General features: G+C 37.9%; 1 protein-coding gene across 1 annotated transcript in view; it reads right to left on the reverse strand.

Moving 5' to 3' along the window:
• Positions 1-203: 203 nt before the first annotated feature.
• Positions 204-24,853, reverse strand: part of TBC1D30 (TBC1 domain family member 30) — a 59,142-nt gene continuing 34,492 nt past the window's right edge. Inside the window, exons 5-14 of the mRNA XM_067314001.1 lie at positions 24,346-24,471; positions 22,637-22,822; positions 19,278-19,446; positions 17,685-17,853; positions 12,759-12,864; positions 6,980-7,092; positions 6,670-6,809; positions 4,632-4,838; positions 4,380-4,436; positions 204-3,015 (exon numbers count right to left, since the gene is read on the reverse strand). Coding sequence (XP_067170102.1) covers positions 2,234-3,015; positions 4,380-4,436; positions 4,632-4,838; positions 6,670-6,809; positions 6,980-7,092; positions 12,759-12,864; positions 17,685-17,853; positions 19,278-19,446; positions 22,637-22,822; positions 24,346-24,471 — 2,055 coding nt within the window. The 3' untranslated portion in view covers positions 204-2,233. The remainder of the gene's footprint in view (positions 3,016-4,379; positions 4,437-4,631; positions 4,839-6,669; positions 6,810-6,979; positions 7,093-12,758; positions 12,865-17,684; positions 17,854-19,277; positions 19,447-22,636; positions 22,823-24,345; positions 24,472-24,853) is intronic.

The raw sequence follows: 24,853 nt of genomic DNA on the forward strand, positions 1-24,853 counted from the left end.
TCATTCTAGTTATGGGAGACAAGAAAATTGAATGCTGTCTTAGAGAAAAGAAATTTTCCCACAGCAAACTAATGCACTGAGTTGCTGTGATTCCTTCTCCTCAATCTGAGCAGTCCAAGTACAGGCCCCTCAAAGCACACTCATTGATACGGAATAGGTCTAAATCTCTAGGATTAGTATTTTATTGGTATTTCTTTCCCAAGACCAGTACCTGTGCAGTGCTTGCTAACTTTTCATTATTTAAACACATTTTAATGTGTTGAAAATTCATGCACTTGTGACATTTTATCAGCTTTTTTCAGAATGACAGTCCTTTTATTTTCATCAGTTAGGTATACAGCTGCACAGTACACTAATGCTAGGTAAAAACAGGGAGATTGATTCACAATGAAATTTTGAAAAGAAGTGCATTTCCTTTAAATCAAAGCGGAAACAACTCTCATACAGTCCATAATCAGTGACTAAATTCTACATTATTTTAAATTTACTCATTGCTACAAATAATCATTAGTGACAATACTACTTTGATCTGAAAATAAGGCAGGGGAAGATTTAATCTACATATGTTTCAAATTTATAATGTTCATATTTGTATATTATTTTATATCCATACACTTGTATAAAACACAAAATAAAATTATCCCACAACAACAAACAGGGTATATTGTACAGCTTACATTTATGGCATACAATAAAACTGATATCACATCCTATAGATTTTAATGCATAAATTAATAAATAGACAATGATATATTAATTTGCAAATTTAACAAAAAAATAATAAAAGGAGGAAGATATTACATACAGTGGGACTGATTCATCATTACTGCTTTTACTCCAGATTAGAGTCATGGCAATTTTGCGTGATGGGAAATTTGGAAGTAATAAGGTAATGAATCACAGTCAGTATGTACAATATGGCAGAGCTACAGTATTTTAAGAGCAACTTGAATTTTTGGAAATTGAGTGCTTGAGCTTACAACACTGAAGTTGAATTATCCACATTTAGTGCCTGCCTGTTTTAATACATATAGAAAAAAATCTGTTATTTGTCTTATGATATTCACCAGCTTTGAAAGACTTCTAAATGGGAAACAACAAAAGCAGAGGCTTCTGAGAAAATATTATGAGAAATTTACAAAAGGGATTGAGTCAGAAGTAGAAATTCAGCTTACAGCTTAGCCGGTGCTGTTTCACAACAAACTAGAACCAAATGATGGATCCCATGGCAGTCCAGTGGATCCAATCCATTTATACAGCGGCTGATACGCTGGCTTTTAATGATAAGTGGCACCTTAAGTATCTAATCACTCTATTTATAGGACTGAAACTCCTAAACTACTTTGGAACATTCATATATTTTACATACTGCCAAGCAGGCAAATATGAATTAATTATAAAAATGGCTGTAATCTAGATACTAGCTTTTAAGTCCACTGTAACCAGGATGTGTCATAATTTTCAAACAACTATAAATATATACCTAATTTAGCATTGCTGAGACTCTCCAGCAGTTAGTCATATGTAATAGGAAAATAGCAAGCCAGTGTTGTGGACAGATTTATGTCTGTTATTCTCATGCTTGCTGACTACGTTTATATTATAAACTACAATATCAGTAGAGGACTGCCATGGGAAGAAATGCGTGAAATACTGTTCAAGAATGTCCAAAGCTAGATGGCCTAGTAGGCGAGCGCTAATATTCGACACTAAGTGATACTTTCAATTGCTAGGGCTGCTTGTGCTTCCTTTAGTTGTGGCTTCTCCAGCTACTCACAGAGCATGATGATGAGGTCTAAGAGAGAAGCTGCACAACAGCCATAAAAAGTGCTTCATGGATAGGTTTTGCTGCAACAGATGGGCAATTTTCCTTAGAGCTTGGACAGAGACAGGAGGCAGCCCTGGGGGGCTGAAGGGTTAAAGGCAGCTGGCAATTTTACGTCTGGATTAGATTTAAATAAACAGTATGCTTCACACTGTAAATCAATGTTTATTTTACCACAGAACCATCAGCATCTACAATAGGGTGCCAGAGTGCATCTTCTCTAATCTATCCCATATCACACAGGAGCACAACTTTCAAAGACACGCATTTATACATCTGGTAACCACTTTTGTCCCCATTACTTTAATTAAAGTTTAGAAACTCTTTGGGACACACATACACACACACACACACATAAAAAAAAATTTTTTTTGTTGCTGTCAGAAATGGGAAGTGCCAGGTGGTACGTCACCGTTTCCTGGTCCCACTGTTGCCACTGACAGACTTACTGAAACTTTTACTCATTTGTGGAAAGTGTACAGTTGGCGTTCTTTCAGTGGGGCCATACAGCCCCAGATTCCTGGCCGTGGCTGACTTTCGAAGAGGCTTGACACTGGGAAAAGGGTTGAAGACTTGCGACTTTGAGTTACTGGGCTGGGGAGATTTACCCAGGTTTCCACTGTCACTGGATGAACCAGAGGACTCAGACAAATGTGTTTGGCAGGACTGACTGGATGTTGACTCAGCATCAACTTTGCTATCTGAGGTGAGTTCCAGTGCTTCCAGTTTCAGCTGAACCACTGACATGTTTGCGCTGTTGTCCTTAGAGACTGGCTCAGCAGACTCTCTGTCAGCTTCTCGGGGAGTCCTGTCATCCAAACCACCACCTTCTCCTTCTCCAAAATCAGAATGTGCAGAAGTCTCCTCCTTTGCACCAGGACTACTTGTTTTACAGCTCTCACTCTGCTCATCTATTAGTCCAATGGTATCCCCATAGCCCAGCTGGCCTTTGGCCCTAGCAATATTCTTTCGATGAACTCGTATGTGAGTGCGCCATGGAGAGTTCAGTTTTGTTTTAAGATCTTCCTGGGGAATAGGAGACATTTTCCCTGTAGCATGACTTGGGATGTGAATGACAGCATTCTTGAGAGACCTGTTATTTGACTTCATCTTCTTTCCTAAAAGAAGGTGGTTTATCACCGGGGAATAGTTTACCTGAGAAGGAAGAAGGCTGGTAACTGGCCCTTTGTCTGAAAGAAAGTGTTTAAAGAAGCAGTGTTAAAGATCAAAACAAATTACTGTTCTAAGACAGACAATTTTGATGCCTGTCTTGAGGTATAGCAAAGGTTTGTAGGACTGACTAGTAAAATCACCGAACTTCTCTTACATCTTGGAGTCAAACAGAAAGACGAAACTTGTGCAATAAAGTTTTCCCGTCTCCCTCCCTGCTTCTTACCTATGGGTAAGTCCTGAGCCAGATATATTATGAAAATAAAGGGTATCAAAAAACAGCTCTGCAATTTTTGAAACTGCAAGAGTGAGAACAACAGGAAACTGGGTAGTCACAGAAAGCACTTGCATATCCATTGCAATGCAATCATTGCATTAGGTATAATCCTGCACAAGTTTTTTGCTGTTAATGGTATACTTGCTATAACTGAAAGTTTAACGTTAATATTAGCCTCTGATCTTCCCCCTCTCTTTCATTTCTCTTCCAACTGTAAGAAGCCATTCAGTCCTTTCATGATGTCAGTCACATAAGCCTCTCCATGAGGCCTGTGAGATTGAAGAATGAGCCAATATATTTTTTAATGGATGAAAACACACCAACTTATTTCCATTAGGTATTCTGATTAAATCAAAGCAATAGACTCAGAATTAGGTGACAGTTTCATTAAACCACAAACCTGGTCATTAATCATGATTAGTAAATTAGAAAGGCTTTTTGGCAATCCTTGGGGGTCAACATCTTACTGTTTGCACTGTTTCAGCAGGGTTTTGTTCAAAGCAGACACCTTGCCACTATTGAAAAAAATTTCCTTATAAATGAGCTTAGTGTTCATGAAAAGTTGCAGCTGTACGGACTCAAATGTTCCAGGTAGGATGGGTTTAGCAAATCTAGGAGAAGAATAAACTTCTCTACAGTGCTCCATCTGCAGGGTTCAATGTTGAATTGGTAAGATAACTCATAAGCAGGAAGGAATGAGTGGGGTGGACTGTGTTCAGCTTGCACACCTATTAAAGTCTTCAGCTCCCCTGCTCATGCTAACCCCAGTGTTGCCCAGTTTGCCAATTGTGCAAATAGACGTTGTAACATAGATTGAAGCATGCTAAATAATGGACTGATCTCCAGCTCAATTCTCACACCAGTACTATTAGAGCTAGACAGACTGTCAGCTGCAACAGAACATTTGAGCCAGCTCCATAATCTGCCATGCCCTGATGAACTCAGGGAAGTTAGGATGATAGGAACCTATCTGCTCCTTGATCTAAAGTGTACTCATTTCACTTTTTACAATGCGTCAGCATGTCAACTCCAAGAATGCCAAAGATTTAATTTTTTAAATCAGAGATGAACACAATGCACCCAGATAGCAAAGACACCTTTAAATACCATTGTTCAGCTGGTCCCTGGGACCCAAAAAGATCCCAGGGTCATCATCTTCAGATCCTGACAAAAGAAAAACAAAAACATCATCTTCTCATTTACAATTTATGCATCCACTTTATTACAAATATGTTATATACTCTATCCTCTTTTGTTTTCTCTATTTGGTTAAATGTAAAAGAACATTATTTGCCTTGTCTCCTATCATGAAGTCAGCTTGTAATAAATCAGTAAGTAAAGCATGTTTCAGTATGTTACCTGCTCTGATATACACATGGTGAATCTGCTGTTGCTGCTTCTTCTTTATCCTGGAATATTGCTTTTTCAGTGCATTAATATCAGTGGTCATACGCTCCATCATCATGCTGTTAAAAGCAGCATGATATTCGCTTCGGCAAGAGTCTATCGCTCCTGGACTTAGTTCTGCAATGTTGCTGGAGCCCAGACTTTGTTCTTCATTCTGATCTGCACAGAGTGGGAATAAAGAGAAGATGAGGAATACATCAGCATAGTCAAGAGTTCCTCAGATTACCTGCAAGGGAAGTGTAGGCCTGATTCCTGTTGTCTTATTTACCTATAGTCTTTAAGGAAAGCAACTGCTATTATAATATGCATATTTAACACAGCTGCCATATTTTAATAAAAAGTATTATATTTCTAGAACTACTGCTTAATATTATTGGGGAAATATTTTTAAAGAGAGTACAAAACCAATTAACCTAACAATGGAAAGTGTGGAAATCCATTTTATAAATTACCTGAAAATACACCAAACCATCCCTACAGTAATTCAAAAATTATTAGAGACTCTCAGTTGGACAAATAAAAGGCTACCAATCCAAGTTATAAAATACATTACAGTTAAGCAGGCATGGGGTTAAAAATTGACCTAGTGATACTGAGCGAGAAGCAAGAAGAAGCAATAATGGCCCCACAGGGACAAAGCTGCTAGTAGCAACAGAAGAAATGGGTGCAGAGCGGCTGAGGAGGAGGCTTCTCTCATCCAAGAGCTGCAGAGCAACAGAAGCAGTGCAATTTATTTTCACAGCTATTTCTGCTGCATCACCAAGCTGGCACTCCACGGTGAGGGGGTAATTTCTTTTTCAAGGAATGTTTGTTTGTCTTTGGCTTAGTCTGCAATAGCAACTTGAGACTCTAAGTGCTAGCTTGAAGCAGCAGGTAGAGACTTAGAGTTCCTCAGGAAGGGAGAACAAAACACCACAGCATCAAGAGGAGAATTCCAGCATTTGGGTCTCGGCAAAACCAAGCCACGAGAATGATGATGTGTAACAAGGTAACAGTGACTGCTGACATCAGTCTGCCTTTTTCTAACTACAGCCATTTGATTTGCAGGCAGTGCCTCTTAAGATACAATGAACAATGCTGCCCTTACCCTGAACACCACTGAAAACAAGCAATGTTACCAGCTACCTGTGAGAGAGATCTAAATCTATCTTTTCTTGTAAGCCCTTCTCTGCCTCCTCCTCAGGAATGTAAGAGACAAACCTGAAAGTGCTGCACCTGTGAGAGAAGCTGTTTTGTAAGAATCCTTCCCCAGGGTATCATAAAATCAGCCTCCAAAGTCACTATTTCACAGACAATGATGCAAGTAAACAAACAATCTACTTTTCTCAATTGTATCAGAATTTTACTCTGCTTATAGAGCTCGCACAATCGAATGTACCATTCTGTCAGAAACTTTCTTTCAATGTGGAGGGATGTGAAAAAATGGTAACATTTTGTCAGAACACCCTAAACCATACAGTTTTTTTAAAAATAAAATTTGACACATCCAGAACATAAAACACTCTGAAGGTTTAGCCAAAAGGGAGGTGAAGTGACCTGAAGAATTCAGTTGCTGTTTCACCACTGACAGGTTCCAACTGTATTCAAGCGTATGCTAATAAAGGTCAAGAATATTTATTAAATTTACACTCTTCAGAAGATGCTGACTATTTAATAGCTCTCTTGGAAATTAGCAACAGGATAGTTTTTTTATTTTATTTTTTTATATGCTTGCTTCTTTTTTGTGACTGGGGAACACTGTGATTGGTTTTCTAAACATTACTGCGGCAAATATTTACCCCATTTATTGAACATAGCTTAGCTATGTTCAAGCTTAGCTTAGCAGGCATCTTCATAGACTGCAGAGCAAGCCATTTCACATCTACTGTAATCTCTATGTGAATTTAAAATACAATTTTCATAGCAGCTTTCACAGTTGAAGCTACAGATGATTTCTGCAAGGTCACACAGATTTAACTAGATTTTTCAAAATCAACTGAAGCACCTTTACCTTTGATTTGTTTTTGGTACTTCTGGAGCTCAGGTACCAAAAACCCACTTAATGGTCCAAGACAGCCAATTGCATTGGCAATAGAGTCCTCATCATCTGGGTCATTCTCCTCATCACTGTCTCTGGTTCTGCCAAGCCTCCTATCAAATGAGAACATAAGGGAGATAGGAAAGACAGACACTGGTAAATATGATCACTAGCAAACATCTTCATCTTCTTCAGGTGCATATAAGGGAAGATGCCATCTGCCATTATCTACCTAAGATAAATAGTGACCCTATATGCTATAAGCAGTGCAGTTCAAACTTACCCTGAAAGGGAAGTTGATTTTACTGCAGCAGGGAAAGGAGTAATGTTGTACGTGTATTTCTCCCGTAATTCTGCCAGCTGTGGGAAGGGAAACTGAGCCATGGTATAAACAGTCTAGGGAAAAAAAAAAAAAAAGCAGCTTTTAAAATTGTCCTTTTAACCAACAGACCCACAAAAAAAAAAAAAAAACCCTCCCTGTACAGATTTTCATAGTCTTATGGGACTAAAGGCTGCACATTCTCATGTGCCATCAGAAAACATAAATGGCCTAGTTTTATGATGCAATCAATATTTCCTGTAGGAAAAATAAAGAATGACTCACTAGAAAAAGGACTTGGCTCGGAGTAAAAAATACGTGATAACATGAGAGGTAGCACAGGAGCATGTGCCTGTGAAATAGCCTTTATGTCTGAGAAAGACCTCAGGTGGAAAGAGGATAATCAGAAAAATACATTGTTTATGGAAATAAGTATCCCTACAAGAGTGTTCATTTTCCACAACATGAGAATGTAAGGGCTTTTTTTTTTTTTTTTTTAACGACTGTACTTATTAAACAATCATTTTCAACCCACTCCTTGCCAGCACTTTGCAAACTTTCATCCCCCAATTATGATTTCACTTATACGAACGCATTATTGAGTTTTCTGGGCTCTTCCAGAAGACCTACTTTTCTGCCCAAGCATTCAACAAGATACTGACACTATCATACATAGTATGGAGCAGATCCTCACTTGATGTAGACTGTTACTGATCCATTAAAACCAATAGCATTATGCCAGCTGAGCCCCAAGAGTCTTTGTGATGGAAATCACTTCCTCAGCACAAAAGTTACAGCCAAACAGGAAGGACTTTACATTATCCAGCTAACTTTTCTCCTCTCACAGTTAAAAAAATAATAATCAAAGACTTGTTCTATGATGAACAAAGAAAGCACTCTGCAATACTCTGAATTCAAAACAGCAGTCCTCAGAACATAAAACAAGACTATTAAAAAAAACCAAAAAAACTTTAATACATTTTATTTATTCCATCACCGAGAGATAAAGAAGACAAATAGTCGCAAATGCATTTACTTTAGCATTATTTTTCCTTTAAGTCATTTTGTAATAATGGAATGTGCATCACCAGCTGACCTGGCATAAAGACACATCATACTCATTGCAATACCATTGCTGATTTGTTCCCTAGACTAGACTTCCCCCCCTGTTTTCACACTTACAACTATTCAGGACTTTCAAATAATTGACACACAATTCATTTGGAGTGTTGATGCCAAAAGGGAAAAAAAAAATAGATGAAACGGCTTCTCGGAGCTTCTTTGAAAATCATAGCTTCTCCCCTATTTTGAAAATTAAATGTCTTCTGAAAGACAGCAACTTAAAAATTTCTTATTAGCTGTGACAGGAAATCTTGGCTTGCATGTTTTTCTTGTGCTATAAAGTCAGTGACGTTTTCATTTGAAGGCAAATGGTCTCAATTAAGATGAAGGGAAATTCTGAACAATTTCTACCTAATCCATTCATGAGCAGTGCCTTGTCTGAGCTAAATGCACTAAGACAGACAAAAATGGAGGCAGTGCTGGACCCTTCCTGACAGGAGGAGGAAAGAAATACTTCTCAGTTGCAATGATGCAGGCAATTAGGAGCAGGAGGAACACTCCTGGCTGGATCAGGAACGGGGCAATAGTGCAGCTGAAGAGATTTCTGCATGAAAAAGCTTTTATACCTTGAGGTATGCGCAGACTCTAAGGTAAGGAGAATGCCTTCAGAAACCCAGAGCATGCACTGAAGCTTTGCCACTCCATGAAACTACAGTGCTACTGCGAAAGACAAAGATTCTCTGGGGCCTGAACAGTGATATCCCAGCAGTCTACCAGACCAAGGAATTTTATGATCTGGAGAAAGACCTCCCTCTGGCCCAACATGCCTGCCTGTTTGTTTGATCTCCATCATACTTTCCTGTTTTTTTGCCATATGTCTCTCATATTTTCCCCTTCATGGAGCAGAGGTGTGTCTGGAATTTATTTCTACTCTTTATGTCAACAACCTTTTCAAGTAACTCGTTCCATATGCTAGTTACCCTTTATGTGAAACAGTCAACCTGGAGTCCTCCCTTTACTCCTTGCACCTACTGTTTTAATTATGCTTTCAGCTTTTGCATGTCTCCAGTCTGCGTCTTTTCCAGATGCTGTGCAATTTCTTCCATTGAGTTTACACACTTTTAACTTAATTACTTGTTATCAGATTAAGCTAAAGGCCTGCATTTGCAATCTGGCTAAGAGATCCACAAAAAAATTTTTATCCTTGTGCAAGTTCCACTGAAAATTCAAAAATTATGACAATAGACACCCGTGATTTCCTTTCAGCAAAGTTTCAGAGTCTAAGAATCTTGTTCCTAGTTTGCATGTGGCTTTGGATACCACTTGGTTAATTTTGGTGAAACTGTGCTAGTGGGATATGCCTACAAATAGTAAGTCTGATGCAGCCAAACTCATTAGCTTATTTATGGCCATAAGGGACAGATTCTGGAAACATAAAAAAAAAAAAAATTAACTCTCTTCTGACCTTAAATAAATAGCTTTTTGTCAATCTTTTGCCTTACTCTGAAAATGCAAAGCCTCCTATGCCCTCAGAAAAATACTCTACAAGGTGATGGGCTATGACTTCCAAAAGAGGGTGAGCAATTTTGCTTTTCCACATAGCTCACAAACACTTGCCTCAAGAGCAGTCGCAGCACACTGGTTGAAGGCTTTTCTATATCTCTTTTCACTAGGAAAAGCAAAACAAAAAACAAACAAAACAATCCCTCCTCCCCTCCAAAAAGTTTAATGGTGAATACACTCAAATCAGGATAACAATGTCTACATGAGATAGTCTAAAAATGTTACGATAACAGAGAGGGATTAATCCCTATTCCCCTCCACCACAGTAAACACACAGAGATTCCTCTCCTTTTCCTGTTTTCTTCTCATCTCCTTCACATTGGAATGTTTTTTTAAGTGCATAAGCTGAATTAATTTAGTTGCTTATAAAAATGCTCGCTTTCTGAGAAGGCATGAAAGCATGCACTACTCAAACTAGCACACAGTGTTGAGAGTATCTGCAGACAGCTGGCGTACAGCCTTCTGTCTCCGTATTAGAACTAACGGGGTTTATTAATAGGCCAATAAAACAACCTTACTGAATACTGTATTTGTTTAGCTTCTAGTCCTGAATACATACCTGGTCTAGCATCTGAAGTCTGCAGCACTTATCCTTATTTACCTTAATTATTTAATCTGAAAAAGGGATGAAGCTGTAGCCTTGCTTGCTCCTGCAATCCCTCCATGCTCTCCCCAGCACAACTAAAAAAAACTCTTGCCATTTAAGGGCCAAATTTGCAGAAGCTTTAAGCCCTCAATCCTAGGTACATGCACCATCTATATGGAAGAGAAGAGTCTTTAAATGATGAAGTTGTATACATGCTAGTGGGGCATGCAATGAGGGCAAGAGTTCCTCTGATCTAGTTTAGACATCTGTCCTGTCAACACTTGCTCCTGAGGCATCTGCCATGCCCTCTCTAACTCCTAACTAATTAAACAGGCCTTCTGGAGCACAGTTTGTTTTCTGGTGACCTAGAAGTGCCTGTAACTATTCACCCTCTTAAGTGAGGACACAGGTAGCTCAGATGCAAATGTCACTGTCATGGAAGTCTAAAGAAAAGTGAGATGACTGCCACTAATAGACTTCACTGATATGTGTGGGAAAGGCAAACTAGGATATTAACCCTTTCCCACAGTTGGAAAAAGTAATGAGGCATGAGTATACTGCTCTGATTTTGGAAAAAAAAAGAACATTTTGAAAACAAAGCAGCCTAAACATTAATCTCTGGCTGACTCCTCTGAAAAAACTTAAAACAATATATAAAAATGATGCTTTCAAGCAGCCTGGATCCTTTCATTAATGCACTGGTTCACATTTCTCTATTTTGTTCTCCAACACAGAGAGCAAATAGTTCAAATACAGCCTGGCACATGGGACGGGATTCATCTCCCCTCACACCAAACACCTGCATTGCCTAATTCTCTCCACTGAGGGTGAAGGGAGCCTACAGTGAGCAGCTCAGACAGAGATGGCTACACTGCCAATGCCTGCCTTTTACCTGATGAATGCTATCGCAACTATTGGGTGGTTTCTTTGACTGAGCAGACACACAGAACACAGACACGCTTCTCCTACTTTGCAAAAAAACTTTCTATCTACTATACTACTCCCATACCAGTGGCAATGATATCCTACCCTAACACTCCTGTAAGCGTCACACAGTATACACCTGCAATATGAATATGCATATACTTTCCACTAAGTGCTTCTCATTTTTTGCTGAAGCACAAAAAGACTGTTAATTTAACATATTCATATTATAATAACTGCAACAGTTAAGAAAGAATCCTTTCATCCCTGCAGTCTGTAAGCTACCTATGATTTATCTTCCATTATACACAACAAGGAAGAAAGAAATCCAACACTGAGTCACTTAAGCACACTTCGGTTTTCCCAGCATTATTTTTTGTTGCAAATGCTGCCACATCTTGCTGTACTGTACTTGAGGCCAGGAACTGAAACATAATGCATATGAGAAGGCACCAGTTTGTGCTGCCCTCCTCACACTTCTTCAATATCTGAACTGTCTTGGGAGGAACCATAACACCCACTTAAAAACCATGTGGGTACCTCTGACCAGCTGCATTTCTATTTTCGAAGCAAAACAAAGCCGCATTGCTGACCTCTCCTATCCCTAGAGCGCTCTCATTAGACAAAACCAAAAAAAAAAATGCTGAAAGTGATCTTTTACTTCAGGGCAGTACTTCACCAGACTATGGAAGTGTATTATCCCAGACAGCCAACACATATTGCTTCCAATAATGGGTACACCATGTACAGTAACAAAAGTCACCTGTCGACTATTATAAAAGACATATATAACTTCATATTCTGAGACTAAGTCAGGTAAAAATTAGGTGAATTATTTGCTCCCATATTTGCACCCAGTTAATCATCATACTCTAACTCATCATAAGATGAGTTCTAGGAGTGTATCATGAAGTCTTCTCTAATCACTTAAGACGACAACACCTCAAGGATATTAGAAAAAAATGCATGTGTAAATCAATAAAATTGTGTCTGCAACACTGAAAGCCCTTTTTCCCAGAACAATGTAATCTTTGTTTTTATACAATGACGTAAGCTTTAAGAATCCAGTGAGTGCAATTATCTACAAATGTCTTTGTTTATAGTCCACTGACGACTGTTCATGGCTTTTTTTTTTTTTTATTATTATTCATGAAGAGGGTTTATTTTCCCTTTTCAGTTGATAAACTCTAGTCTCCCACAGTGTCTGCAGAATGAAAAGGACACCCTGTAATGAATAACTGACAAAACAAAAGCAAAACAAAAGAACACCCTAAAAATAACACGTAGAATCTTTTACTAGTCATAATTTAAGTAATGCCAGTTGGGCATTATATCACAACAAACTTTCAGCTGTCAGAATGACATCCAATTTTTATCAAACGGAGCCTAGTAGTTTTCTACACTTAATGTACAAGACAAGATTTTAGCTTTAATTGCAGGTCATCTATTTGTTCTACTGACATGTTAGCTTATCCCAGTTACCTTATTTTTAATTCTTGGGAGAGTTTAGGTTTCTGCAGTACCTGAATAAAAAGCATAATTCTTCAGAAATCAGTATCCAAGGAACACACAGAACACACAAACAATAATTACATCACATTTACTCACCTGCATGAGTTCATTGCTGTCAATCAGACTGTCTTCCAGCATCTCCTGGGTCAGCTTGCCCATGGTACTGTAAAACTCATCTGCAGTTTCACAACACTCTATTTGCCTACATCAAAATATATGTTGGACTTTTGTTTTATTTTTTACATATGAGTATACACTTCCAAACCAAAATTGAACTTTCTGCAATCATAAAATATGCACTTCTATTAGTCAGCTTAAGTTCACTGCGATCCTCCCCACACTTTCAAATAATAAAATCATGCACATCCCATTAGAAATACTGGTGCAGTAAAAGAATGGACTGAGCACAATTTACTGGCCTGACTGCCCATGACAAAGGATTCATGCATGTATGGACAGGTTCTTCATCCTGCTCCTTTCACTTCTACAACTTGAGAACCGATAAATCCTGCCTTCTACTAACACAAGCGAGCTTTCCCATCAGTTCAAAAAAAGAAGCATAAAGATTTATTGATTGTCTCACCACACATTCTTCACTGGGCACCAGCAAGCTGAATTCACTGGCTGAATTGTCTTTTTGCCAAATAGGAAAATTTTGTTTGGCCAGGAAACACTCCAGTGGAGAAAATCAATACGTATACATATATATAACTGTATTCAATAGAACTGTGCTCAAGCAGCGCAGAATGCAGAAAAATTCTCTCATATCTTGCATACCTATGAACACTATTTCCAAACTGTCTTTATCTTTAGAGATACAAGCATTTTTAACTTTTAAGTTTCTGAAAACATAAAATCACCCACAGAGTGTCACCCAAAGGAAGAGAAGAATGAGTAATATGCCTTTGTGAGTGGCTGTTGGATGTACCTTAGGTCAGTAAATAAACATCCTCTCCCATGAAGAGAAAAATTTGTTTTACTTCTATCCCAATCAAGTCTAATGCTGGCCAGAAGAGAAATCTATCACCTCAGAAATACTGAGAATGAGTTTGAGCTTCAAAAACTCGTGCCATCACATAGGATTCAGTGCAGTAAGTGTCTCTTCTCAAATTAATCTTGTAACATCTCGCATAGACATACAAAAAACAACACTGGGCCGTTCTTTCACACATATATGTCTACAAGTTGGTCAGTTTAGCTACATATATTATATAGCCATTGTGTCACAGCTTGATTAAAGGATACGCTGGCCTGATCAATTAGAAAAGCTTTGGAACTTTCAAGGCCCTTCTTCAGACCTCTCAGAATAAAAATTAATCTTATTCCCACCAGTTTTTCTGAGAACCCTTGTCTGACCTTCAAACAGCAAAACCAATTAAAGATGGAGATGGGGAAGCAAAGAAGAGTAATAAATCACTGAGTAGCTAGTTAAAATTAATCAATTCTTTGCACTTACAACAACTTCCACTCAAAGATACCAATATATTTTGCAAATATTCATTTAACTTTACAGCACCTTCAAGGGGAAAATAAATATTATTATCCTCATCCCGTGGATTAGATTTAATTAGGTTTAAAAAGACTCACAACTTTGCAATAAATCTGGAAGAAATTAAAGTAATCCACATTCTCTTAATGTGGCTTGGGTGTCTTAGAGCTATACACAAGTTAATTTTTCCTTCCTAAAAATATCCTCAAAGAAAAGGAGCATACATTCCTTGGCAGGAAATCTAGCTCTAATTGTTCTAGAAAGATCTACTAGGATGGATCTTTAGCTAGAAAAAAATCATAGTTCAAGAATCACTCTGGCTGAAATCACTGTTTTGAGGAAATTTACTCAATGACCTATTATTCATCTAAGCTTTATCCCAGGCATTTAAAAATGAAATATCTGTGCCTGTAAGACTCTTGAGACCCATTCTGCCATTAGCTTTTGGTCTAAAATCTAAGTCTAGCCAGCTGACTTGAGAAAAAGAAAAATATAGGCTGGAGAAGTAAATTGCATTTCTTCTCTGGACTTCATCAGAACAGAGAGGCATCACACTAACAACTATTTTAAGAAGGAGCTCTAAAATTGTTCTTTGTTGATTAAGGGAACAATGATTCTGTCCAGGTAACTAAGATGAAAAAAATTCAGAACAACAACAAAATCCAAAAAGGTGTAAAGGTGGACACAGATTTTTTCATGGCCTTTGACACATAGCATCTTAAAATTTTGGACTTTAAGTCTCCATGCCACCAATTTCAGCCTGGTAACATGAAAATGTCTGGAAGCACTGCTGAAGAAATCAGGTACATGCAGGAAAACTTCCAGCAGGCAGAGCTACTTCTAGTCTAAAATCAGGATCTACATGATTCACCACTGGCATCTTTCCTATTGCTCCTAGTACACTGGAGGAGGAGACAGTGTCCTGAGCCTGCCTAACTATGAAAAGATGACCATGATTTTCAGTTGAACCACTGCTTGCAGCAGAACAGGATTTCTCTGCCGTGGCTAGGCCCAAAATGGACTAACTTGAAGCAATCGTCATCTGGATAATATGGCCATTGAACATCTGCTGATCCAACTCCCATTCCCCAGGTGACACCAGTCTGTGTAACAGCTGGGTTTCCTCAGAACACGCTCTACTTTGAAAGGCAGTACTCCAATCTTTCGTAACAGTAAGACTTTCTTCTTTCACTCAGCAAGCAGCTCCAGGTTTCTTCCTGATTGTTTACAGTCACATTGTTTAAGAATCTGCTTCTGACGACAGGAATCTTTACTGTTTTGACCATTGCTATTTTTCTTCCTATGTTACTGTACACATCAATTACAGGAAGTATTCCTAAAACTAAAACACACTTGTTTTTACAAATCATTTGTATTACCTATTTGTGACCTGGAACACTCAAAGAACTGAACGTACTGTAGCCTCCTCCTGTTAAATTATAGCTGCTGGAATTACCAAAAAAGTACACTGCCTTTTTCCTGAAGGATTAGAAGACAAAACTTCTCTTGATCTATCTTAAGCATCCACATTAGGAAACTACCATTGAACTATGAATCTACTACTGAAATCTTAACATACTTTAGCTAAAAGAATGACTGAGCAGTGAAAAAAAAAATAAAAGTAATGGATATGTAGCCAACTACCATGGAAACTTTGCTTATCTTCCCTAATACCTTCAGGATCTCATGAACTCATATTACTTTCCCAATGCCCCTATTTTTAACCTGCCCATTCCTTAAGTCTCTTTCCCTCAAAACACAAGCATAACAGAACCTCCCACATTTTAAGAAAGCACTTCTCACCCCATTTTCATGTCTAGAAAGATATTCATGAAAAGTATGAAGATCATGAGACTCTGATCATTGTCTCTGGTTTCACTTCTCTAAATCCCCCCTGCACTACTACAGCATTTAGCTGGGGGAGAAATAAACAAACTCACAATCTCCTCCCAGCAAAAACATAGTGCCTAGTCATCTTTCACTTCCTCATCTCATGTAATAACATTAATCATAAACTTACTGAATTTCAGTTGCTCATTTTTTGTGACCTGTCGTCTTCTGCATCTCTGGTTATCACACCACTGCTGATTTCTGTTAAGTGCCCCCAAATCTGTCCTGAAGCCACATTGTCTCCCAGTCCCCGCAAAACAATAGTTATAGAGATGTGCAGTGTGATTAGCTTGCTCACTTCATCTTATTCTTATAGATGATTTCCCCACCCCGATCCTTCCCATTTTTGTAATCCACATGCTTTATTTTTGCCTTGATTAGATTTTACAGTAAATTCTTCAAAGCAGTGACTTTCTTTTTTATCATGTTATGAGTTGGAACATTTGTAAATGCAGCTTATAAGTGCACAGAGACTCAGTGCAACAGGAACTTTTATCTAGAGGTATAGTACAAAGTAATAGTACACAACGGGACTACATCTAGCTTAATCCTAATGTAAATGATTCATGAAAGTTTAATTCATGAACTGAACACATAAAGGTCTTAGGCAATTAATTATTATTATTCTGATTAAAAATGAAATATACTAAATGAGTCTCCTGAAGTGTTACTGGCCTGTGCTGCTAATTTATTCTGAAAGAAAAAAAAGAAAAGAAACCTTCAAGGACAGAGCTGAATGTAAACTCCCAGTGGCTCAGTCTCAGGGAAAAAAAAAGGAAGGTGAGTATTGGTAGGTGTCATAAGAAAAGTTTGATGTAGCTGCTGATGTCAACTGAAAAAAGTTTCCAGCCGAAATAACAACTGCTTGGCCTGTAAGAGCCCACACTTCCCATCGAAGTCAGTGACAAAACTCTCATTTCTGCAGGAGGACTGTTCATTCTTTTTGGAAAGCAAGTATTTGCTATGACAGAGGCAGTTAAGAAGAACTAATGATCTCGTCTTTTGCCCTTTGTGGCAGGTTTCTGAAGCCATAAAAGATTTTAATAGAAAGTTGGCTAGATTGTGCTTAGAAGCAGAGAATTTCAGGAAAACTTGTTTGCAGGACTTAACAGAAAATAACCATGTAATACTAAATCATTCTTTTAATAACACTTAACTCTTTTCTCAGGTAGAGCCAATGGGCTCAAATCTTTAAGTCCCTCTGCCTGAAAGGCAAAAATGAGGGAAACAACATCCCCAGTTTCAGGTACCCAAATAAGCCAGCTAGTCACCCTCAAGTCTCTCTGTATCTCTTTCCATAGAGTATTTCATATCTCCCTCAGATTTCTCTGTACTTGAAAGTCCAATCAACATTTTAGCATAGCATGAAGACATTATACACAGACAATGCAAATAACTGGAGACATCTGCTGCAGGAAGGGTCAATTCATTATCAAGCCCATCTTTCTGCAATCATGATGATGTTCTCCAGCACACATTTCTGAAGAAGCCATAGAGACACTTCATGCCGCTTTTTCAAAGCGGAAGTATTCTCTTGAAAGACCACATCTTGTTTAGAATTGAAAACATGCTCTTCATAACAACATATAAGTTATATACATTGCTCATATTAAAAAGAAAATCAGATGAAAATGATCACTTACTCTCCCAACTTTGCCCAGATAGCCAGAGCTACTCTCAGTATAATTTCAGAGCCTTCAAAGAATACTGAATCCCAGATCTTCAGAACTGTATGGTTAGGCAGGCAAGTTGCAAAGAGGGTCAGAAACCATTGCATTGTGAAGACGTTTGTAAGTGGGGGTTCATAGCCTCCTGAAAAAAAAGAAATCCTTAAAGTCATTCTGATTTTACTGTTATTTTACAAGGCGTACAAACTGATGCAGTTCTGCATGCTGAAATCTACCAGTCATGCTAGTACTTCTGTTATTGCTCAAAGCCTTTTCAGGTTGAGGCTGTCCAAAGAGGAGCTGAGAACAAGAGCAGTGGAAAAAGTGACATATCCAGTCAGCTTTCATTTTGCTGCACTGCAGAAAGCTCTAAGCAGCAGCATTGGTATTGGAGAGGTCTGTTAACTTTGGAAAACACTGCTACACATTTTTGTATTGAAAGATTGCTTCTCCTTCCTCAAAGCCACAAGAGCTAAAAGTTTGGTTTTTTGTTTTTTTTTAAGATGTATTTCTACAGAAGCTAATGGGGGAAAAAAAGTCTTTAGCTGCATGAAGGTGACTGTCCTTTAACGTCTTATCTATTGTATTAAAATCCCAATATACTGTCTTTGCTAAGCTTCTGCCAACCTAGCAGAAGCAGCTGTAACACATTCAAGTTTTCTGCAATGTGAAGAAGTTGGCTTTTTAACAGTTTCAGACAAGATTTATTATTTCAACCTGAAAACCTGAAATACTATATTCTTGTTATGCTCAGAGTGCTTTATGCATCCGAGTGCCAACTGATGGATAGGAGACCATGACCCAAAGAGGCTGCTGCCCACAAAAACTTTCAAAAAGCAAATGCTTACTTGATACCCTTTGTTTTTATACAGTTTGGCACAGTCAGGAGATTCTTTATTTACTACTGCAATATGGTAGTAGATCTTTTCTAAGATGGAGCTCAGGATGTACTTAACTTTCAGAATGGGAAAATAAATAAATAAATAAAACTTACCCCCCAAAAAAACCTCAGCTGTATCTTGTTAAAAAATAAGTCTGGAAGGCATGCTATACCTAAAATCACAGTGCAAAGATAGCTTTCAGGCAGCAACACAGGAAGTGTTGTTTTGTATCTGTGTACTCCTAGGCATCCAGGTGAAGAAATAATAACCAGCCAACACTCACTCGCACATTGTAACTCTTCCCAAAACAACTAGCTAGGTCTAGCAACTACAAGCAGCAAGTGGTTAGACAGATATCTTGAGCTAAACCAAGAAACATCCCTTTCAAGGTAGCCCTTGTACTAAGCTTTGTTATGGCATTGTCACGCCACGTTTTATGTCCTTGTCAACACAATTCTGTTTGCAGTCAACTGTTGGACCAAAGTATCTCCCTATTTACTTTTCCTGAGAGAGCTGCCAATTTGTTAAGCTTATCAATAATGGAAACAGTCTTCTTTCACTTTTAACAATTTTAAATATATATTCCAAGTTACATATTTATATAAATATTTAAAAGACTATTTTTAGACCAGTGTTCAAATGAAACAATAGCAAGAAGGAATTTAATAGCATTATCTGTCGAACCTACCTCCACTTTCTCTGTTAGCAGCTCTTTGCAGAGTATCTAAGTGCTGGGACAGTTCAGGAAGTTTCATTCTTAAAAGATCTCGGAAAACAGCCATATCCACAGACAGAGCCCGGAGATTATTGACAAAATAGCTATCAGGAAGTACTTTATCAATTAGGTAAATCATGATCTGTAAGAAAATTAAACATAAGTGTAGGACTTACAGTGCCTGTTATTTTCTAGGAATAACAAAAAAAAATATATATATATATATATAATCCTAAAATCGTCTGTTACTGAACTATGGCTTTGAGCCAGTGGTGACACATGCCTCTGGCATCTCCATTTACATGGACTCTGAGCCCTGGGAAAAGTAATATCATTTTAAGCATCCACATGTAATCCAGGCATCCGCAAGCAATCAAGGCAACAAAAGTTAAGACAGCTTCTTGAAGCTGTTCAGACTTTATAGACCATTAATAACTGAAATCAATTTCACAGTGAACTATGCCCAAATTGTAATCATTATTCAAATCAAAGACAACTTTTCACACTTCTGTTGCTATAGGTGTTTATGAGATGCTCCAAATTGTTGGTAAGTTCCACTGTCCTGTGTCTGGTTGTTAAATGTCCCAACTAGAAGACTTATCATCCAAATAATCTTTTTTTTTTTTTTTTTTTTTGCAAAATGCTAGATACTGTTCTTTAAAAAAAACATTCTTCACACATTTTAGTGTGATGTGTTACTGTGTGCTGCACTTCATCTTGTCACTTTATAAGGTGCTAAATTAAGCAGCGTAAGACAATTTAAAAAGACATCTGTTTCAAGTGAGAAAGAAATTTCAACTACATTGGTAACAGTTAATCCACTGGATACCGTGAAACTTTTAAGAATGAACAAATGAAACAAAAATATGCAGAAATCAATATATATCATCAGCCCAATAAAATATACTGCCCTTCACTTCAGGATCTTTACAATATCTTTGTCTACTCTGCAAATAGTATCAAGAGGGCCTGCACATGGTCACCCCACATGCTACTGCTCTCCATTACTCATTTGTTAAAATTTCAGATGAGCCTCCTTCAGAAATCTCAGATATATGAGAGAACAGGAAAGAACAGAAGCCTTTTTGCAACACTGAATTCTGTTCTACTTCACTGGCATCTGAAGTGTTTTGAGAACGATTTGTGTTTTTTAAAAGAACAGTCCCATGTATTTACCAGTTTGCAATACACATCTTTCATGAAATATACATTTTTCATGACACATTCTCTACGCATTTCTTTTTATTATTTGATTTTGTAGTTTTTCCCCACAACAACGTGCTGTTTATCTGGTTTTTATGATTCAGTAGCTATATGAGCCATATCTGTGCTTTGATAACTTCTACGCATGCAAGCTATGATTTTCTTACTTACCATAACTTCATTAGGTTTGCTCACATTGCTAAATTTGACATGTCTTCAAGGATTTAATAGAAACAGGCTTACCTTAACTAATGAAGACTCAAGCTTCCCTGGCTGGACACTCACCAAAGCTACCATGTCAGGTCCTGCGCTGTTAAAGCCCCATAGTCTCAGTAGTACCATCTGTTTCCTGGCTTCTGAGAGACACTTCCCAGACACAGAGTTTCCGTTCAGTATTCCTTCCCCGCAAGGGCACCTGACTCTCTGGCGAGCCCCTAGGATCCCCTCGCCCCCTTAACTCCCAGACTCTGCATAACCTAAGCATAGTTTTCCCCATTGCTCCAGTCCTGAGGGGAATCTGGCTCGCAGCTTTACAGGCGACAGACTCTGCAGCTTTTATAAAGTCACTCATCGCTTGCTTTAGTCAGTGCAGTGACTACAGTAACAAAACACCCATATGTGCCTCCCACCTCAGCACTCTAAAGGGTTCTTCAGCCCTCAGTCACTCCAGAAACCCCTCAAAACCCCTCTTTCTCTCTCATTCCTCCTTGCAAACCAGAATCTTTCTTCCTTAGCTTGACCTGCAGTTAAAAATGACAAAAGTCAGCTCCTTCATTCCTCTCTTGCCTTGACATTCTTCATCTCTAAGACCATTTGTATCTCTCAGGTTCAAACTGGTGCTAACTTTCAATTCCGCCTGCCTTTTTTTTTTTTTTTTTTGGCGCACGCTTCTGGGGAAATTCAAACCCTTCAAAACCCAATCCAACCCATGCACTGAGTTTGGAGAAAAATGACTTTATTTTGGATTGATATTTTTGCCAGGTAGGACCCATTTGGGTGCTAACAGCCTTCAGTGATTTACCTCTCCAGAACTGGGCATGCTGGTGCTATCCCATTGTCTCCACAATACACCACAGTAAAAGAGAATCCTAACATATAAAGACGCCTACAGTTCTTATAATTAGGTTGGAGTTCATAAACCTTAGGCGACTGGATTTCCTGTACCATCACAATACATCTTAGGAGCTTCTGGACAGTATATGTTTACAATAAAATGTGACACAATTATAGTTATTAATAATTAATTATACTGATGAAATTTTCAGCAAGAATTTTCAAAGGAAATTTCCTCTATGATATAAAGTAGGCATACTGTAGTATTTTCTTACTATTATAGGTAGTTCTATAGAATGAAGCATTAAATACCAGCTAGCTGGACTCTACTTCCAAAAGCTTTATATTTTAGGAGCTTTGAGTGAATTTAAGTATTTAGCATATTTAACATTATCTAAGGCAAAATAAACAACTCTATCTCAAGAGCCACAATCATCTTTTATTAATTTGACTCCAGCTCACATGTATGAGCAAGTTTATTTAAGAAAACTTGCACGTGACTTTGGCAAGCCTTAAACCACGTCCTGTATTAAGCTGGACTTCCTTTTTGTGACATATTATAAACTTTATGAAGCCTCCTTTTAATTAGGATAGAAAATGCCTAAGAAACCAAACACTGAAATGAATAATGCAGCCCAGACAGTAGCTTCAAAGCTATTTATTCTCATTTTATATCATATTTACTTTGTGTTTTCCTAGCAATTTGTTTAAAAAGGCAGTAGATTTTTTTAACTTCCTCATAGAAGCTGTTTATGGAAGCTGGAGGTTTCAGCTGCCTGTGCAGTCTGGGGGAAGTATGGGGGTTATGGGATAACTTCTTTCAAAGTCAGTAGGTGCGTTCTCATCTATTTTATTAAGGCCAAGCTCCACTCATTACTGATTGAAATGTTAACAGTGATAATACTCAAACTGTCCCCTTCAGCTTAGACAGGATAACAAACAATCCACAGATAGGAACCCGTAAATTCCTTTGAGCCCTGCTCCTTTAGGCTGTCTACAAATCCAAGCATTGGTTTATTCTAAAATTCACCAACTAAAAGCAATCCTCAACAATGCAACAAAAAAATTGTACTTACTTTCAGGGCATCCCCTTCATTGCCCTCCATTACTTCCAGAATGAGTGCAGCTAGTATGTTAAAACCTTGACAATAGCCAACAGACTTATTCCACCTGGCATAAGCCAGCAAAACTCGTTTTAATACCACTCGATCTTGCTCTGCCTCCTGGCCACAATAAGAACTGCAACCAGTTCGGTGAAGGTCCTTTAAAGAAAAAGGAAAAAAAAAAGAAGAAAAGGAAAAGAAATGTATTTTCCTTCCCCCTTTAGCTCTCCTGCCTATTCCAGTTTTCCTTCCCCATCCATCCTCCCAACATGTATTCCCAAAGTTGATGAGAATGTTTCTTTTTTAATTTGAAAACCTTTTGCTTACTGAAGAAATGAAATAAGTTGAGCAAGGTCTTAAATAAACAAGTTACCTAAAAGATGTTCATATGAAGTTGCCACAGAAGATATTAGAAGATATCTACGTTTTAAAGAGGCAAAACATAACAGCTGCATAATTCTTTTTAAAATCTTCCTCCATAGAATGCTGTTTTCTCTGGATTTTATAGATTTTCAGAAGTAAGGCTTCAGAAAAATGTATTCTGCGTATCTTAAACAGAAGCCTTAGGGAAGAATATTACATTTTTCTGTTTCCAAATAGCTTTCATTGCACAGGGCAACCATTACAATGTTTGGGTCAGCAGAATATCATGATTTGTTAACATTGCACAACATGGAATGAAGGATTAGAGTGGATGCTCATATACAACTGACATTAACAGCAGCAATTTCAAAGTTTGAAGCTAGATACAGAATTTCTAGTAAGCATTTGCCAATGACCTACCCCTCCAAAACTTTGTTTTAGAAACCATTAGAGTTTTTGACTGAAACATGCTCGTTATTACTATTGCATTCTTTGAAGTGGCAATTTGTGTTAGAAAAAGAATACAGACAAAATCCTTTTTTTTTAAAAAAAAAAAGATCAAATGAAAAAGAGCAACTGTTTGTATCAAAGTGTAAAAGAACTGCCAGGTTACTAAGTTTTCAAAACGTAAAGAAACAAAAATGACATTCAGGAGATTTTAAGAAATTTGTGACTGAAAGGCAAACGTACTACAATTTTTATTATCCCATGAGTAATATCTATAGCCTTAAATTACCAAGTACAGATGACAATTGTAATAATCAGGAACACAAAGTACTTTGCTCTGTGTACTCTAATTACAGTGACTACAGAACATAAACAATCTCTTCTGGGTAAATAGGCCAAGATTGAAAGCACCACAACAATATAAATCTGTTAAGCTCCTGCCCAAAAGTGGCTACTGCTTTAAATATAAAATGGCAATCAGCTGAGATAAATATATAGGCAAAGATGTTTCACTACTGTAAAATAACTGAAAATATGCTCAATAACTATATTATAATACTGTTTAATCCCAGCAAATATTTATATTTATTTATAAAATACAGAGAAGAGGAAGAACCCTTATGTACCTCTGTCTTCAGAAAATTAGGCAAAAATGTTCTATCCATTTTTTTTTCCTTTTTTTTTTTTCCAGTAAACACCAACCAGATGAATGCAGAAGAAGGACCAAAAAAGCAGAAGAAATAATTTTGGTGGGCCAAGGGAAATTAAGGTATAATTTGTGACAATGCAGAAGCAGAGAAAAAAAAAATAAATCCAAACTCTGTTTCTTCAAAAAAAAAAAATAATAATAATAATAATAATTACTTGACTACCTTTACTATCTGGATGCCCATGGAGTCATCATCAGGATTACTTCTTTCATTGAATGTGAAACGCATTGTTTTATCCCAGTCAATGGCTATACTGTGCAAGTACTGATCAGCTAGAGTCAGCCAAACCTAGAAATACACAAAGCAAGCCAACAAAATGCATTATTTCTCAGGCAGGATATGAGCAGTTCATGTGTACAATTAAATGAACCTCACCAGCTCTAGCCATACATCTGATCTTAGACTTGAATTATGCAGAACAGAACTATACTTAACACAATTTCTGAACAATCAAAGTCATACCCGGCTCCCTAAAACAGAAGGGATGGAAACGGTTAGCACTAAGCGTGTTCCGTGAACCTCTTGCAAAGATGCAAGTCCACTGTCAGACACTGAATCCACACTGGCCCTCCAAGATGGACGTCCACCCTCCTGCAAGAACCCTCCTCCTGCAAGAACCCTCCTCCTGCAAGAACCCTCCTCCTGCAAGAACCCTCCTCCTGCAAGAACC

Source organism: Apteryx mantelli, chromosome 1 (genome assembly GCF_036417845.1).
Source record: "Apteryx mantelli isolate bAptMan1 chromosome 1, bAptMan1.hap1, whole genome shotgun sequence".
Lineage (NCBI taxonomy): Eukaryota > Metazoa > Chordata > Aves > Apterygiformes > Apterygidae > Apteryx > Apteryx mantelli.